The sequence below is a fragment of the Mesoplodon densirostris genome, chromosome X (genome assembly GCF_025265405.1).
Source record: "Mesoplodon densirostris isolate mMesDen1 chromosome X, mMesDen1 primary haplotype, whole genome shotgun sequence".
Classification (NCBI taxonomy): Eukaryota; Metazoa; Chordata; class Mammalia; order Artiodactyla; family Ziphiidae; genus Mesoplodon; species Mesoplodon densirostris.
The window spans coordinates 18590664-18608546 of NC_082681.1; the positions used below are offsets into that span (position 1 = coordinate 18590664).

At 43.0% G+C, this 17883-nt stretch overlaps 1 protein-coding gene across 1 annotated transcript in view; it reads right to left on the reverse strand.

Annotated features, from left to right (window-relative positions):
• The window catches only part of ADGRG4 (adhesion G protein-coupled receptor G4), a 139162-nt gene that overhangs the window by 16699 nt on the left and 104580 nt on the right, over nucleotides 1–17883 (reverse strand). The window contains 4 exon segments of the mRNA XM_060086393.1: nucleotides 14610–14742; nucleotides 15087–15295; nucleotides 15888–15893; nucleotides 16228–16323. Coding sequence (XP_059942376.1) covers nucleotides 14610–14742; nucleotides 15087–15295; nucleotides 15888–15893; nucleotides 16228–16323 — 444 coding nt within the window.

Sequence of the window (17883 nt, forward strand, 5' to 3'; positions counted from 1 at the left end):
TGATTGCCACCTCCAACCCTTCCAGCTCACTTCTTCTAGTTCCCCTATGCCAACCATTGTTTGACTCTTATCTAGACCTCCAATCCATTAACCCTACCACTTTTCCACCAACCAATTGAAACTCTCATGGAAGAGCTTGAATGCACGGGATACTAATACACATGTCCTTTCTCATTAATTTTTTGTTATTCTTTTCTCAGCACTACCTGGTAAAGTACATAGGTGAGAAAACAAATGTCAAGGAGAGATGAAGAAGAGAAGTGTCAAAGAAATAAAGATTCTAGGTAGAAGATGAAGGTAAGCTTTGCCCACTGGGATTTGCTGTTGAGTCAGCTGTCCTTAAATCTAACAGCCAACGACTTCTAAAGAAGATCTGAAGAGGCTTACTGTAAGAAAGAGAGAGACAAAGGCAGAGAGAGACAGAGACAGAGATAGAGAGACTGGGAGAGAACATATTCCCAGGTAAGCTAAAGGAAAGATAAGGAGGAAAAATCAGCAACTCCATCAGGAAAGGAGGGACAGGAATGGACTAGGAACTGAAGATAGAAAGTTACTGCACCTGAATGCTGAAATTGTTCTGGCCTCTCTGGCAATCAAGGAAATAATTCATTAAGCCCCAAGAGTAAGTCATCAACTCTGAGCTGTCTCTCCAGGAGCGAGGGTGGCTCTGTTTGAAACCCTCCCCACTCTCTTGGCCAGTGTCCTTCATGAGTTGTGACCCACACTGGTAGGCTTGGCTGTAACCTTGAGAAGGGGGAAGCTGAGGGGCCCACAAGGTTCTGAACACGTGGAATTGTTAGCTCTGGGCTCCTACCCACTGAACTGCCCAGCCATGGACTTTGACAAGTGATAGGTAAGAAACCTTCCTCCAAAGAACCATATTTTTCAAGTAAAGATTAACACTTAAAATATGAATATTTAGATTTATTTACCTTGACTTCCTTTCTAAAAGAAAACCCTTGAAGATTACAGTGATGGTTTATTTAACTCCTCAATTTGGAAAAGCTTTTCAGAACATAGGAAAATAATAACTAAAATGTTCTATTTGTTAATTAGCTTTTCCCATTGCCAACAGCTTAAACCTAGTCCCCTCCTCCCCAGAAGACAAGTTACAGCTAAGGCTTAAACATTCATCTCTCCTTCCTAATTGCTGTGTAGGAGTAATTCTGTGATTCTGGAAGGAAACTTCAGTGAATAAATGAACGACTCTCTCATTGCTATTTGGAAGTTATAAAAATTACAAGACATCATTCCATTATATTCTCTCATTTCCTTGTCATTGGAAAAGGTTCCAACCTTTCATCATATTAAAAAGCAATTATCAAAATGTTTTATTCCATAATAAGTTTGACTACTAGGAGGGAAAGTATTCAGAAATCAAAATAAGGGTGTTCTTTTTGGCATATAAACAGGTGAGTCAACCTTCCAAATCTGAAAAAAATGAAAGATTACCTTTAAAAGCAACTTTTTGGAATTTGGTGTCTTTGGTGTTTCTGTACAGACTAATTCCTGTGAAACCACTGTGATTGCATGAAAGATGTTATCTTCCTGCTGACTCTGCAAGCTGATGGACTTGAGTTGCAGTTCCTTCTAAATTTGGCACACAATGCATTCTCCAAAGTCGCTGGGCTTCTTAGAGAGAATCTGCAGAGCACACTCCTGTGGAGTCAGCTGGTCGACTAGTAGTACGTTCTGAAGCCGCCACATGCAGGTCACTGTGCTTCCGAGCAGGGGAGAATTACAAAGGGATTTAAAGATATGCCACCTAACCCCTTCATAATAATCCTTAACATTTGTACAGAACCTTACAATTTACAAAGGGCTTTCCCCCAGGTTATCACTTTTGATCCTCACAATAACCAAGAGAAGCCGGTACAGCAGGTCTTAACAATCCTCATTTGATACATGATGAAACCAAGGCTCATAGGCTTTATGTGCCTTGCCTGACGTCATGAGGTGAGTAAAAAAGGAGCTGGGTCTGGAGCCCAAGTCCTGTGATGAAGAGTACAGTGCTCTTTTACATCCTGTTGTTTCTCACATATCAACAAATGCAGGGGCACCCATGAAAGCGACAGAACAAAATCAAATTGTATACAGAATCAGCAACCTGAGTGATCAGTCAGAGAGGAGCAAAAGATACAGGAGCGGGGTAGGCTGGGTGTCACTCATGGCCAAGGCTGCTAGACCATAGGGCAGCTTTGTGTGAATTAGAAAAAAAGGTGCTCCCTTCCGATGGATGCAGTCCTGGAGGTGCACAGGGCTTACAGAGCCTTTGTGGGAAGTAGAAAAAAGGTGGGGGGAAGGTGCCCCTTCCTGCCAGCAGATGTGGCCTGTGCTAGGTTGCAGAGCCTGGTAAGCACAATTTAGCTTTCAACCCTCATTACCCTCCTCCACTGGGTGCCTTGATGCTGGGCATTTCTACAAAGCCATATGGGGTGGTCCTAACTTAAGTAACTAGCAGGCCTAAGAATAGGGAAAGCTGGCTAGAGTCTTCGCTACTCAAAGTCTGGTCCTTGGACCAGCAGCATGGGTTTCACCTGGGAGCTTATTAGACATGTAGCATCTCAGGCACCTCTTCCAGATCTCCTGACTGAGCATCTGCATTGTAATAAGATGTCTAACTGATTTGGGTGCACATTTAAGTTGAGAAGCACCGGGCTACAAACAGGTGGGCCAGGAACAGGATTTCTGGGTGTTGGAGACAGGCGAATCATTGCTTATTCATGGGCTGGCAAGCAGGTTGTCTGGCTGCAGAAGAGGTCTCGCAGAGTAAAGAAGAGCCCCCGCCCTTCAACAGATGGCATTCTGCTTGGAACTCAGTGTGGCAGGAAGTTGAACTCTTTTTGCGTTACTTCATTTGGCGATGTTTGAGCCATCTCTGATGCATTAAGCTCTACACGTCTAAAGCTCATAATCCCTGTTCTCAAGGAGGTCACTGTCTTGAGATAAGAGAGAATATTCAATCCACTGCAACAGGCACCCCAGTGAAGGTGTAAACAAAGCGTTGGGGGAGCACCAAGGAGCAGCAAACCCCTCTGCCTGTGATATTTGAGTGCTGAGTTGAAGCACGAAGAATTGCTCACACAGAGAGGAGAATGGAGTCTCTCCAGGCAGAGATGTCTATCTCCTGCGCTGAACTGTGGACCTTTTGTGGGGGTCTGATTTACTTTTTTTTTAAATAAATTTATTTATTTTTTTTGGCTGTGTTGGGTCTTCGTTGCTGCGCGCGGGCCTTCTCTAGTTGTGGCGAGCGGGGCCTACTCTTCGTTGCGGTGCATGGGCTTCTCATTGTGATGGCTTCTGTTGCTGCGGAGCACGGGCTCTAGGTGCGCGGGCTTCAGTAGTTGTGGCACACGGGCTCAGTAGTTGTGGCTCATGGACTCTACAGCTCAAGCTCAGCAGTTATGGTGCACGGGCTTAGTTGCTCCAAAGCATGTGGGATCTTCCCGGACCTGGGCTCGAACCCGTGTCCCCTGCACTGGCAGGTGGATTCTTAACCACTGTGCCACCAGGGAAGTCCCCTGATTTACTTTATATCTTCCTCCCCTTCCCTTATTTCAGGGCCTAGCACAGTGGCCAGTGCACAACTGTTAATGAATGCTCGTTAACTGATGAACCAATAGGCAGACTGGATAAATAAGCGAATGGCTTTGGAAAGAGGAATCACATAGACTAACACGGGAGGTGGAGAGACCTTATAATTGCTCAGGAATGACATGGTTAAGATCTGCATTTGGGCTATGGCTGGAGAAATGAAGGAAAGATCTAAGAAATACTGTACTATGCTAGGATTTCTTGTCTGAAACAAAAATGTAACAGTGTGACAGAGATATTCTTAAAATACACCTTTGTTAAATGTGAATACTCCTTTACAATGAGCTGAGAGAACTGCAATCAGATCCATTCTCTCCAAATGGGTTGGGTGGAGGGCGCCGGGGAAAGGCCGCTACCAGGAATTAGGCCTACATTTTCCAGCTTACCGTGGGGTTCCATTTTGCTTTGGATGAGTGAATGGGCATTTTCCTTTTATAGATCTTCACTGCACAGAATAAGGTAGGAGTCCCCTGAATGATATCTGGTCATTAGTTGATCTTTTCTAATCTGCATAATACTTCCAGACCGGGGCAGAGGGAGGGGAGTCACAGACCAGCCAGGGACCCAAAGGGCCCTGTTAATACAACAAAGCACATTACAGCCCATCAGCCCCAGAGCTTCCTTACACTGAATACTCAGTAATGCAGCATAATGGGCTTGGAGCCTGCATATACTGTGGGTTGAACACAGATGGCATTTTCTACAATATAAGAAATACATTTGAGAAATATAAGTATGTTAGGCTCTGCTGCTTAGTGGAAGACATTATTGGACTTTCGGGGAAGGCTATGCAGTTCCATGTGGTTGAAGCCAGTAGAGTTGGTGGGGGAGGAGAGACTTCATGTAAAAGATGCAAAGACAGTGAATCAAGTTCGTGGTACCTGGAGAAGAAGAGGGAAGTAAGGACTCCAGAGGCATTTCAGAACTGGGGAACAAATTGAACATGGGTGGCCAGACATCGGAGAGACTTGAGAATGATGCCCAGATTTCTCATTTGGGCAGATGGGATTAAGTTAATGAGTTGGGGCGTGAACATGTTGACTTTGAGGTGTCTGGGAGTCGTTTAGATGTCCAATAAGAGTTGGAAATATAGGGCTGGAGTTCAGTAGAGAGGGTTAGGCTAGAGATACAGACATGAAATTTACAAGCATATTATTGCTAACAAAAGCCTTAGGAGTGAATTCTCTCTCCCAGGGAGAATACACAAAGCAAGAAGAGGAGAGGACTGAGGAGAGAACTTGGGGAAAAACCAACAAGAGCCAGGACAGAATGGTGTCAAGGAAGCTGAGGCAGGACAAAGTTTCAGCATGGAGGGGTGTCAATAGTTTGGAATGCTACAAGAGGCTGAAAAGGATAAGGGCTGAGAGGAAGTCATCAGATAAGTTAATTAGTAGGTCCTTGGTGATCTTTACCCAAGCAGTTTCAGTAGTAGGTTGCTGGGGAGGAAGAAGGACTGAAAAATGAGAAACTGGGGATTGTGAGGGGTTTGGTGCTGGAAGAAAGCAAAATAGGGTGCTGGCTTGTGGGGGAGACAGACTCTGGGGAAGGAATTTTAGTATGCCAGAGGTTTGGGCATTGTGAGCAGAGGACAGATTTCGGTCATCGAGGAGAAGGAATTGATGGAGGTAGATCCCTGAGGAGGTGATGGAAGTGTGTTTCTTAGAAAGGAAGAACACCTTTTCTTGGAAACAGAAAGGAATTAACAAGCAAACAAACATGATAGAATGTGATGTTTTGGAGGACATCTTCACCATTAATAGAAATATTAGTGCCTGGAAAATTAACAAAGAGGAAAGATGCAATCAGGCTTGGCTGTGTAACAGAATAACTAATTCGAATCACTCATGCTAATAGCTCACCACTTACGCCTAATTAACATACGGCACACTAACTATTGTGTGTACCACTATATATTCAATCCTTGTCAGCTTAACTTCGTTTTAAGTTTTATTTTATTTCACAGATAAACTCTCTTCAGGTGTGCTCAGACTTCACAACTTGTAGCTTATGTAATATCGTTTGTTCACCATCTTAAAAAGATTTTAGAAGGTGTATTGGCTTGGACAGGAGAAAATTCTCAGATGTCAGTTTACTTCTGTGACATTTAACTTGTCAATTAGGGGCTGAGAGAGGAAAAAAATAATGTATATACAGGAAGAAAGGAGGCCAACTTTACGGCCTTGTCACACTTAAGAGATATGCTCACTAATGGAGATGCTTGTCCCATTTTGGGAGAAGATTGTGGTTTTGAAAGAAGCTTTTTTCCTAGGCCTCTGGTAGTTACCTATAATTACTACATTCTAGGGAACACAGATGTGATGAAAACTCAGTTGATTTGTTCTTTGGAGGTCATCTTGTGAGATGTGGTTTGATGCGCACTACAGCAAAACTTATTCTGAGATTTTTTTGTTCCCTCATACAATGACTCATCTGTTGGCCTAGGACACTAAAATCTGTATTATTTAAAAAGGAATATGCTTTTAATTCTATTTTAATGTTATAATGTTTAATGGATAATCACTATTAAAATAATAACTACCTTTTATTGACTGCCAACTTTGCCCATACATCTTTGTATTTCTATGCTAGGATAAAATGCTAGAAATTGGATTTCTGGGGATAATTACATGTACATTTAAGTTTGGATGGATACTGCTAAAGTACCCTCTAAAAAGTTTTTCCCTTCTACTTTTCAGTTGAGAGACAGCATACATAAAGTGGATAAAATGCTCTATTTTAGGTGTGCAGCTGGATGAACTTTTATATGTGTATATTCCTTTGTAACCAACGTCTAGATCAAGATATATACCATTTCCACCACCCCAGAAATTTCCCTCTTGCACCTTCCCAGTATATACCCTTCCCTCAGGGATAACCACTATCCTGAGTTCTATAATCGTCAATTATTTTTGCCTGTTCATATAAATGAAATCATACTGTATATAGTCTTTTATGTCTGGTTTATTTGACTCAATCTATATTTTACACTTACCCATGTTGTTCTGTGTTTCCATAGTTCATTCCTTTTTCACTGTCATGTAGTATTACTCTGTATGAGCCTCCCACAATTTGTTTGCTCCCACTGTTGATGAGTATTTGGGTTGTTTTCATGTTTTGGGCTGTTATGAATACCAAGCGGCTATGAACATTTGTGTACAAGTCTTTTTGTGGACATATGTTTGCATTTTTCTAAGGCGTATACCTAGGAGTGGAATTGCTGGGTCATAGAGTTGTTTAATGTTTTGTTAGAAACTATGAAACAGTTCTCCAAAGAGGCTGTATCTATTTGTCCTCCCACCAGTTGTATAAATTGAAACCTTCAGTATTAGTGTATGACAGTATCACACACAGTACTGTTATTGGACATTTGGTTTCCTGTCTCCCCAGTCAATTGTAGGAATTGTATCTGTCTTATTCAGCACCTCAAACATAGTGGATTCTCAATAAGTATTTGAGGAATTAGATTTATAATTAAGTGACTTCTGTATATTATGCCTGTGGGTCTCTACCACACAGTTTGAAGGGTGAACATATGTTACTACAGACAATTTGTTACCGGTGTGGATGTTTTATTACCCCAAGGACAGTCCCAGTTTCTTATGGGTAGCACTGTGGCTTATATATCACTGCCTCCTCTATGGTGTTTGGCATAGGGCTGGGCCCAGAGGAAGCACCTGTAATGACCAGCATGCTGTACTTGGTCAGATAAACAGCTTAAAAGAATGTCAGACCTCCCTGAAACTTTTACTTGCTCACATTTCTGGACTCAGTCAAAAGGAAGCAGTCACTAGCTGTATGGCCACTGGCCCCAGTGCTAGGAAATAGTCCCCCAACCTCAAGTCCACAAACCTATTTCTTTTTGGGGGGACATGTACAAGACTATTTATCGCAGCATTCTTTTGAAATAGCAAACATTTGGAAACCATCATTAGGAAACCTGTTTAAAAAGTTAGGGTAGGGGCTTCCCTGGTGGCGCAGTAGTTGGGAGTCCACCTGCCTATGCAGGGGACACGGGTTTGTGCCCCGGTCCAGGAAGATCCCACATGCCGCGGAGCAGCTGGGCCCGTGAGCCATGGCCACTGAGCCTGTGCGTCCGGAGCCCATGCTCCGCAACAGGAGAGGCCACAACAGTGAGAGGCCCGCGTACGGCAAAAAAAAAAAAAAAAAAAAGTTAGGGTATAGCCATACAATGGAATACCATGCAGTCTTAAAAGAAAAAACCCTTTATATTCTGACATATTGCTAAATGTAAAACAACAAGAACAGTATCAAAAAAGCCAAGGTACAGAGGAGTAGGTATATTACACAACCATTTTGAGGTTAATAAAGGATGGGAAGAAGGACTGGGAGAATATTTTTGGGGTGGAAAAAAAAAAGCTAGAGGACAATCCAGCTCACTGTCAGCCTTCACAAGTTGATTTTTTAGGTCCACCAACTGGGGAAGTCTGATCCACTATAAAGTATACCCCTCTGTCTCTACCCCTGAAAGGGCCAGTGTCTGAAGATTTGATGGAGGCTGTTACACTGGGTCTTTATTCTTCCCCTATAATTGCTCTAAAGTTTTCCATTCCTCTGGGAATTGGTGGGCTGAGGATTTATTTTTTAATCTTTTTTGCATGAACTAGGCCTTCATCAAAATTCACTGCAACCCAGATTCATTTCCATTTCTAGTCCCCTTGCTGCCCAAAACCAGCTAAGCACGATGGGTAAGCTGGCTAATATTTTGAAGGTGAAAACTATCTATCTATCTATCTATCTATCTATCTATCTAACTATCTAACCATCTATCTAGTACATCCCTGATTTGAGTGCCTTCCCCCTATTAATGTAGCACATCCTTCAGGCTTGCCTCCCCTCCTATGTAAGTGATAGGAGGTGTGAGCAAAAACCTTCCACCTGTTTCTATGACGAATACTAGGTTCACATAAGTAAATCTTGAAAATTTGGGAATTTGCCAGTCCCAACTTTTTGTTTAATTTACATACTCATTTGCATAAGATTGCATATGTTAAAGAAACATCTGTAGCTTTCTTATGTATTTAGATGAGATGAATTTTTTTTTCAATATTTGAAGTTACCACTTACTATTGATTTCTTTTGGGGCTTTTCTTAATACTCACACCAGAGTCCTCCAATGCAGGGTCCTGAATGCCATATGCCTCCCCCTTTTCCATGAATCTCACTTTGTGAGTATCGTGCCAAGGGTATGGTAAGATGGGGAATGTACGCAGATTTCCTTCTCCCACAACTGAGCCCTCCCTATTCAGAGCTGAAGGGTCCTAGAAGTCGGGATCAAAATATATTTTCAGATATTTGGGGGAACTCTTAGAAAGCTGTATGGTGAAGCACCTTCACAAAAGAATGTAATCAGTTGTGAACTCCTCTGGTGAGAGATGACAACAACATAGACAAATAATTATGCTCATTTTCATATACTGATTTTCTTTAGAGTGAGGTCAACTTATGTATCCAAGATCTCTAAAACTCACCTTTTCTAACAGCACTCTTCTCTATAATTCTGGGATGCTTATCTTGAACTCTTCAACTCCCTCAACATCCTGATATACCTTAGCCTTTAAAAAATAAGTGAATGCATGATGAGGCATGAGACATGGGGGAGAGACTTTCTCTTCTAAGCACTATTGTACACTTATTGAATAAGTATATTACCGAATTAGCCATTGATTCAACCAAAACACATTCAGTCCTATATTGTATGTAGTGGGCAAATGTGGATTTTTCTCTAACCTACTCATCCATTCCTAACAGTAGCCTAATTTCTTTTTGCAGAATGATTTCTCCCCCATTCTGGGTATTCTTGGTGGGGTGGTAAACCCAAGCTCTTGTCCTGTTACTGTGAAAACAAAAGGTCTCCCTGAAGAACTCCCTTCTGCCACATCCCTCCTCTCACTACCTGGTACAGCACAAAAGTTAAGCTCAGCCTATCAGGAGCAGTCTCATGAGACTCTGAATCTTTTTTTTTTCTTTTTTTTTTTGGTACGCGGGTCTCTCACTGCTGTGGCCTCTCCCGTTGCGGAGCACAGGCTCCGGACGTGCAGGCTCAGCGGCCATGGCTCGTGGGCCCAACCGCTCTGCAGCATGTGGGATCTTCCCAGACCGGGGCACGAACCCATAAAACCTGCATCGGCAAGCAGACTCTCAACCACTGCGCCACCAGGGAAGCCCGAGACTCTGAATCTTAAAGCAGTAACATAAGACTAGAAGAAATTAGTTTATTCTTCCCAGCAGTGGTGCTCTACCAAGAAGATTCCCTGCTAGGAGACAATCCGCTATGGTTCCTGATTTGTAGACCTCTGTCCTTTTTCAAGCCCTGTTCTTTAACCTCCCCATAAATTATTTAAGTTCCCCAAACCCTTTCAACCAAGTCCCTTCTCCTTGGGTAACCAGAACTGGCAGTCAAGACTGTCAGTCAGAGACATTTGGCTTCTGTTGCCGGCAACCAAAGAACCTTGACTGAAATACTGTGTTAGACGCTGAGAGTACAGCGGTCAACAAGACAGACAAGGTTCCTACCTTCATGAAGCTTACATATTAGTGGAGAACATAGGTTTACTCAGCACTGAGATAAGAGACTCCAGATTAGGAAAAAGCAGCTGTTGCTTTCATACACTCATGTATTTTAGACCATTCATTCATGCATGCATGCAACAAATATTTATGGAGTGCTTAGGATTCACCACACATTACAAGTATGAATCTAATTCATTTCATTTGTTTTGTGTAATCAACAGAGGTATAACTAGATCCTTCCTCCATTACTCCAAATCCTTTGTGTTCCCTAAATGCTTGAAGTTCAGGATGAGAAACACACCAATTCACCATAGGCCTGAATGTTGAGGATACAAACTTTACCTTCTCTTACTTATGCTTCCACCCCGCAAACTTCCCATATCCCTGGGGGTAGGCAGGGGGTGGGTAAGGGTCATCCCAGATGACTTGCCCTGGAGAGAGTTTAGTGCTCTTCAGTGTTTGCCAGTTTGCCCACAGGGTACCCAGAGCACAGTAGAGAATGAAAAGCCAGAGCCTGTGCCCTGAAGCTCCAAGGAGCTTTGTAATTATTTTTTTCTCTTTTTAAAAAATTTCTATTGAGGTATAGTTGATGTAGGACTTTGTTAGTTTCAGATGTACAACAGAGCGATCCAACAAATACATGATGAAATGATCACTGTGACAAGTCCAGTAACTGTCTGTCCCCATACAACATTATTACAGTATTATTGACTATATTCCTTATACTGTATATTACATTGCTGTGACTTATTTATTCTATAACTGTAAGTTTGTCCCTCTTAATTCCCTTCACCTATTTCACCCCCCCCACCAGGTCTGGTGACCATCAGTTTGTTCTCTGTATCTATGTCTGTTTCTATTTTTTTTTCTTTGTTTGTTTGTTTAGATTCCACATATAAGTGATATCATACAGCACTTGTCCTTCTCCATCTGACTTATTTGACTAAGCATAATACCCTCTAGGTCCATCCACATTGCTGCAAATAGCAAAATTTCATTCTTTTTTATGCCTGAGTAGTAGTCCATTATATATATATATATATATATATATATATATATATATATATATATATATATATATACATACCACATTTTCTTTATCCATTCACCTGTTGATGGACACTTAGGTTGCTTCCATAGTGGGTGGGAGTTAGAAAGGAAAAGGGGTTAAGTCATACTATGCTTCACTGTGCTGGAAAATGTATAACCCTCATCTCATTTAAGCCTCACTTCAACTCTATGATGAATGTACTGTTATTATTACTTCCCCAAGCCTCACATTTAGGATTCTCTGTCACATCTCTGCTAAGAGCTGGGATTTCAACTCAGCTCTGCTCTCTCCACAGCCCACTGCATCATACATATTCATGAGAGTAATGGGGGACTAAATTTGTGGTATGGAAACCCAAGAATTTATCTCTCTTTCTCATTGGAAGGCTCCAATTGTCTTTATTTATTTGTTTTCATTTATTTATCTTTTTAAATAACAGCTGACCTTTTAAAAAAAGTTAATTATTAATTAATTATTTTTGGCTGCATTGGGTCTTCATTGCTGCACACGGGCTTTCTCTAGTTGCGGCGAGCAGTGGCTTCTCTTGTTGTGGAGCATGGGCTCTAGGCACGCAGGCTTCAGTATTTGTGGCTCCTGGGCTTAGTTGCTCCACAGCATGTGCGATCTTCATGTACCAGGGATCAAACCCGTGTCCCCTGCATTGGCAGGCAGATTCCCAACCACTGCACCACCAGGGAAGTTCTTGTTTTCATTTATTTCTTGAAGAGATAGTACACTCTCTCAGTACAAGATTCAAAAGTAAGCCTCCCTTCCTCCCTTGTTCCCAGATACCCAATTCCCCTTCCTGAAGACCACCACTGATACTAGTGGCTTGTGTATCCTTCCAGAATGTTCATCTCTTTACTTGTTTCTACTTAAGGACAAATGTGAGCAGTCTGCCTTGGCTGGGAAGCCTTGGTGACAGCATGTGGGATGGGATTAAGAAGGCCACCCATCATGCTTAGCCACAGAGTGTAAGGCAGGCAAAGTTCATCCTCAGGGTCACTCCGTTGCCTTTGGATGAGTCTTCTCTCTTCCATCCCCTACTGTTCTGCTCACCCTCACCTTTGCTCCCTAGGAAAAACCACCAGCTTCAGACAGCTTCTGTTCTCTTCCCTTCCTCAGAACCCTGCCTCCTGTGCCCTCAGGGGCTGTCTTGGTTGAGAAGTTCATCCCCACTAAGGAACTGATGGGTGTCTGTGGATTGATGAGCCACTCTTTTCACAAAACATGTTGACATTTTAACAAGGGGCTTCAATCAAAAGAGTAACTTTAGTAAAGGGGATTTCAGGTGCTTTGTCATGACAAGCCAACAGGATAGCATCTTTTTTCCCCAAAAGGTATGACCTTGTGACTTTTCTTATCTACTACCTGCGTGGGTGTCAGGCCAACTGGGCACCTGGAAACTTCTGCCGCCTGAAATTGTTTGGCTCTCAGCACTGTAAGGACCCTGATCACGATCTTTTTTTTTTCTTTCAGGATGTAGACACAAGAGTTTTCAAAACAAAATCTCCAACGCTGTAGACAGCTCTCCCCTAACATATCATAACTATAGGCTCATATCTTCTCTACAATAAAAGTAAGAAACAACTATTACAATGAATAGGAGACTTATTCTGGCTTTAATATTCACTAAATGCTATCGCATCTGCCCCTTCCAAAATAATATTTAGAATATAAAGTTGGAGCAGATGTTTTCACAAAATCAACATTTTCCCCAATCTGGGGGTAGGGGGAAGGTGGGTATCTTTGCTGGGATTTATTGAAGAAATCTTTGTTTGTGAATGGAATTCATTTTGATTTCCACAGGTAATATTCTTCTCACACAATTAGGCACAGCTTCACAACTCAAAGGAGAGAAACAGTTGAGACCTTCATCAAAGTTGTCTGCATTAAAGAAAAAAAGCATTTTCAGCTGTGGAATTAGGGACTTTGCACATAGTAGAATCATAAGACATGTTTATCAAATGAAGGAATAAATAGAAGAATTAGAAAGGAAGTAAAAGTTGTGGTGCTTTCCTCGGATAGTTTAATCTAAATTTGGGGTGAATTAATTCATCCTGACAGTACTGTTAAGCAATTACAAGTGCATCTGTTCTTCCTGCCTTGTGAATAATAGGCTATGTTATTCACAGTAACCTTAACCTAGGGGAGGCTAGTCATGCACAAACCTTGGAGACCTTCAGGAAGAGACAACATAAAATGATAACACACCTATCTGTATCCCCTATGAATTTGATATTCTTGCTCTGAAGGTTCAGCTGTTTCTCAAGTTTGAGAGTGCCTAGTGGTACAGAGGGCGCACGTTTTCACTCGGTGCTAAAGGAATCGAGTTTCTGGCTGCCATATGTCTGATGGCAGCATCCAGCTTGCAGTCGTAGAACCTGTGGCCCAAGAGGCTGTACTACCTGCCCCACTGGCTGAGTTACTGTCATAACTGATGAGCATCTCAGTGCTGGCTGCAGGCCCCTGGGCTCTCCAGGTCTATAGCTAGGTCCAACGACATTAAAATCCGGGACATGGTATTTACTACTGCTCCTTCAAAGAAAAGTATGTCCATTTGGGCTGTATATTTGCTGATGAAACAATATCCCTCAAGGACAGCAGGGGAGCCAAGCCTAACTCACCTTCTTGCAAATATTCCCCAATCAAACCCAACTATTATCCACTAAAAACCTTCCACAGTTCGTGCCTCTATATGCCATGGCTCCCCAGTGGCTCCACATGGGCACCAACATATCTGCAAGTTAGCTGGCCAGAATCTGATGGATGCTTGTGGCTGCAGAAAGATTTTCTTCACATGCACCGACTTTCCCATGTAGAAATGGAGGTGGAGACTCCAACACTAGTCAATGAGCCTAAACTGGAAAATGGTGTGGCCTCACACAGTCCTGAAGTTGGTAGGCCCTTTGGAGATGATCCATCTTGCCTCCCACACCCCACCATGTTGAAGGTAGAGGGAATGTAGTTCTGAGTAGGGAAGTGATGTGCCCAAGGTCATGGAGTTAGTGACTTGAGCCAAAGTCTTCTGACTCTAAGTTTGGTGCCTTTTTTTTTTAACCCACCATACTGCTTCCAGATTGCCTACAGCCCTTGTAAATAGAACTGCTGATGGAGCCAATAGAAAGAAAACTACAGGGGGATGAGGCCATTCTACCACCAGCACTGAGATGGAGAGAATGACTACAGCTAGGCCACCAGAGGTGTTCTGTGTGTGAACCGGAGTCTACTTTGGTCTTTAAGAAAGGCAACCAAATACCACTGCACTATGGTCCATCTGGAAGCACAGAACACGGAGTCATCATAACATCACCTTGAAGTTCTTAAGTTTTTGCTCTAGTATGCCTTTCTGCTTACTTTAGGCCTTTATACCAATCCTTTCCCTACACTTTCCCTCCTAACACCCATCTCCACCTCACATCTGTCTCTGTACCTAGAAGCTTGGCTTTCTGTGGAAGAAGGTGAGCATCTAAGAGCAATGTGCAGCTCAGCTGGTATTCTTGGTGGGGTGTGATGAGCACTAGCTTGGGAGCCAGGAGACCTGAGTTCTGGCCCCAATTCTGCTGCTGATGGAGAATGTCCATAAGGCGTTCTCCTTTTCCTGCTTAAGTTTCCTCATCTGTAAAATGAGGGGATTGCACTAGACAATGTATGAGGTGCCTTTGGATTTTAACAGTTTGTGACGATTGTTTGCAATTACCCATGAATTTTTTTTTCTTTACTTCCAGTCTCTTCTCTCCTCCATGAATCTAATAACCCACTGACTTGTACATACTAAGTTCACTAGGTGCTTCTATGCACACTTTCTCAGTCCAGAGTGAGCCCAGGTGTACACATGAACATGTGCATTTTGTTTTGAGGAGGAATCATTTCCCAAGACCACATCTGTGGCCTCACACTAATTCAATACCTCTGGAATATAAGTATAGACAGTGTAGCCTTTTCGCTCACCATTTGGGGAGCTTGTTTCTGAAGGAGTGCCTTGGGCGGAGCCTAAAGATTTGAAAATGGAACTAGTTGCAGTTGACTTGAGGGATGGTGTCAACAAGTTGTATGCAAAGGTTTTCTTCAGTCTTTCCTGTTTCTGCCCAACATTGAGCCCACACCAGCTGCTGCCATCTGAAATGACACCCCAAACAGTTAAAAACAGAAAACTCATCACATTCCACACTTCAAATGGGTAAATTATACCTTAAGAATCCTGTTAAAAATATAAAGCCCAATGTACAGTCTGTTCGTTCTGGGTACCTCAAGGAGGCAGCTTTTCTATGAAGTTGTGAGAAGTAAGTTTGAACTATAATGTGTGGTACAGGCAGAGCCAATTCACTTACCAAGGAAGACCACTTTCGCTAGATCCCAGCACAGGGACCAGCAGGTTACTGACATGCCCAGCAAAAAGGAACTGGATCTCTGTGCTACTTATAGCATCTTCTAGTTCAAGCATCGCCTTCCCTAAAGGCAATAAACTGAGTTTTGCATTGAGACTTAGCGAAGCTACCTAAATTGGATGGAAGAGGCTTTTGATGCATAGAAAACCAGTTTGCCTGAACTGGAGATATTCTCAGAGGCAACACCAGAGTCCACTATACCTCCCACTGTGCAGGAAGGGCCACTGGTCCATCTGGGCTGCCCACCAGCCAGGCATCTTAGGGATGCTGACAAGCTCTCTCCTCCACCATGACTTCTTGCTTCCCACATCTGCTCAGTCAACTGTTGGCTACAGGTCAGAAAGGCCCTGTGACCCAGTGCCTGGAACACCGTAGGCACTCAATCAATGTTCTTTTAATTGAATTGAGACTTAAGTGACAGCAAGGACAAGCAGTCCAAGGAATTTGGGCCAAAAGCGAAGTTTCACTATGTTAAAATATGGCTGAAGTCACATCCTTCACCTGACTTCATTCATCTCCACACAAAAGCACAAATCTTTTTCCTGACATGGAAACAGCCTCCATTTGATGCTGATGGTGTATGAACTCAAGTCAGGAGACAAGTAAATCTCATCAGTTTGGAAAACCTGTAAATTCAATACCTTACCCCAAATGGCGTCTTACAAGTATCCAGTCACAACCACCTGCAACAGAAAAGCAGCTGCCACCACTCCTGCGCATGCTCCTTCATCACCCAGTGGAACACAAAAATGAGGAACCCTAGCCAGGAGAAGAAGGTCAGTCTTTTTCAGCTTCTTTCACTCGCTGTCACCAATGCCTAGGCTCAAGCCTACTCTTGTCACCATCAATACTCCTTCTAAGGAACCCCAAGGCCATTACTAGCTTTCCGAGGTCACCTTTCTAACCTCCCTCTCAATGGCAGTGCTAGAAAGAAGGTCTGTATCAAGGTTTCATGTCAACCGCAGTTTTCCTCCTGGGCTGCTGTCTGTCCTAGAGCTTGAGAGATAAGGTCTGCAATGGGAACCAGCCTCTGAGATGGCTCTCAGTGATGCCCACATCCTGCCATTCACATCCTTATGTTGTCTCCTCCCATGTTGTATCAGTAGAATATGGCAGAAATGATGGCATGTCTCTTCTAAGATTAGGTTATAAAAGACGTTGTTCTCTCTCTCTCTCTCTCTCTCTCTCTCTCTCTCTCTCTCTCTCTCTCTCCAATCCACCCCCAGGAAAGGATGACCCAGATAAGATTCAAAGCTGATTAGAAGCTACAATGGCAATTGTATTACAATATACAATGTATCAAATCAACACGTTGTATACCTTAAATTTATACAATGTTATATGTCAAATATATTTCAAATTTTAAAAAAGAGACATTAAAACTAGTGGTTAGCAGTGGGGAGAGGAATGGGTAAGGGACTAAGAGGTACAAAGTACTATGTGTAAAATAAATAAGCTATAAGTATATATTGTGCAAAATAGGGAATAGAGCCAATATTTTTTTTTTTTTTTTTTTTTTTGCGGTATGCGGGCCTCTCACTGTCGTGGCCTCCCCCGTTGCGGAGCACAGGCTCCGGACGCGCAGGCTCCGGACGCGCAGGCTCAGCGGCCATGGCTCACGGGCCCAGCCGCTCCGCGGCATATGGGATCCTCCCAGACCGGGGCACGAACCCGTATCCCCTGCATCGGCAGGCGGACTCTCAACCACTTGCGCCACCAGGGAGGCCCGAGCCAATATTTTATAATAACTCTAAATGGAGTGTAACCTTTAAGAATTGTGAATCACTATACTGTACACCTGTAACACACAATATTGTACAGCAAGTATAGTTCAATTTGAAAAAAGAAAGAAAAGAAAAGGGACGTTAAATGCTCTGCTTTATGGAGTGGGGAGCTCTCTGTCTCTAGGAAGTTTCAAGTGGTGGCTTGTGACTTCCTGTCACTTGATGGGAAGTTGGATTGTGAAGACCTGGCTTTCCTAGCCCCAGCACTGAGACTCTCTGAGTCTCTCCCTCCAGGTTGGAGGCAACAATCTGGAAGCTAAACGGTGACAAGTGACAAGTCCCACTACCTCCCCTGAGGGCTTTATCTCCATTTGTAACCAATGAACAGTGGTGAAGAAGCTAGCAGACTTCACTCTTTTTCTGAGCAGCAGCTACCTAGAAGGTGGTCCGGCAGCCTGATGAGAGCAAATCCCAGTCTCCAAGCAGGTAAAACTCCTGCAGCTTCAGCAGGAACAAGGGGCCACAGTGACAACCAGTCCCTCTTACTGTTCTGATTTCCTGCATGGAGTTCAGCTAGTTCTCAGACTTAAAGGTT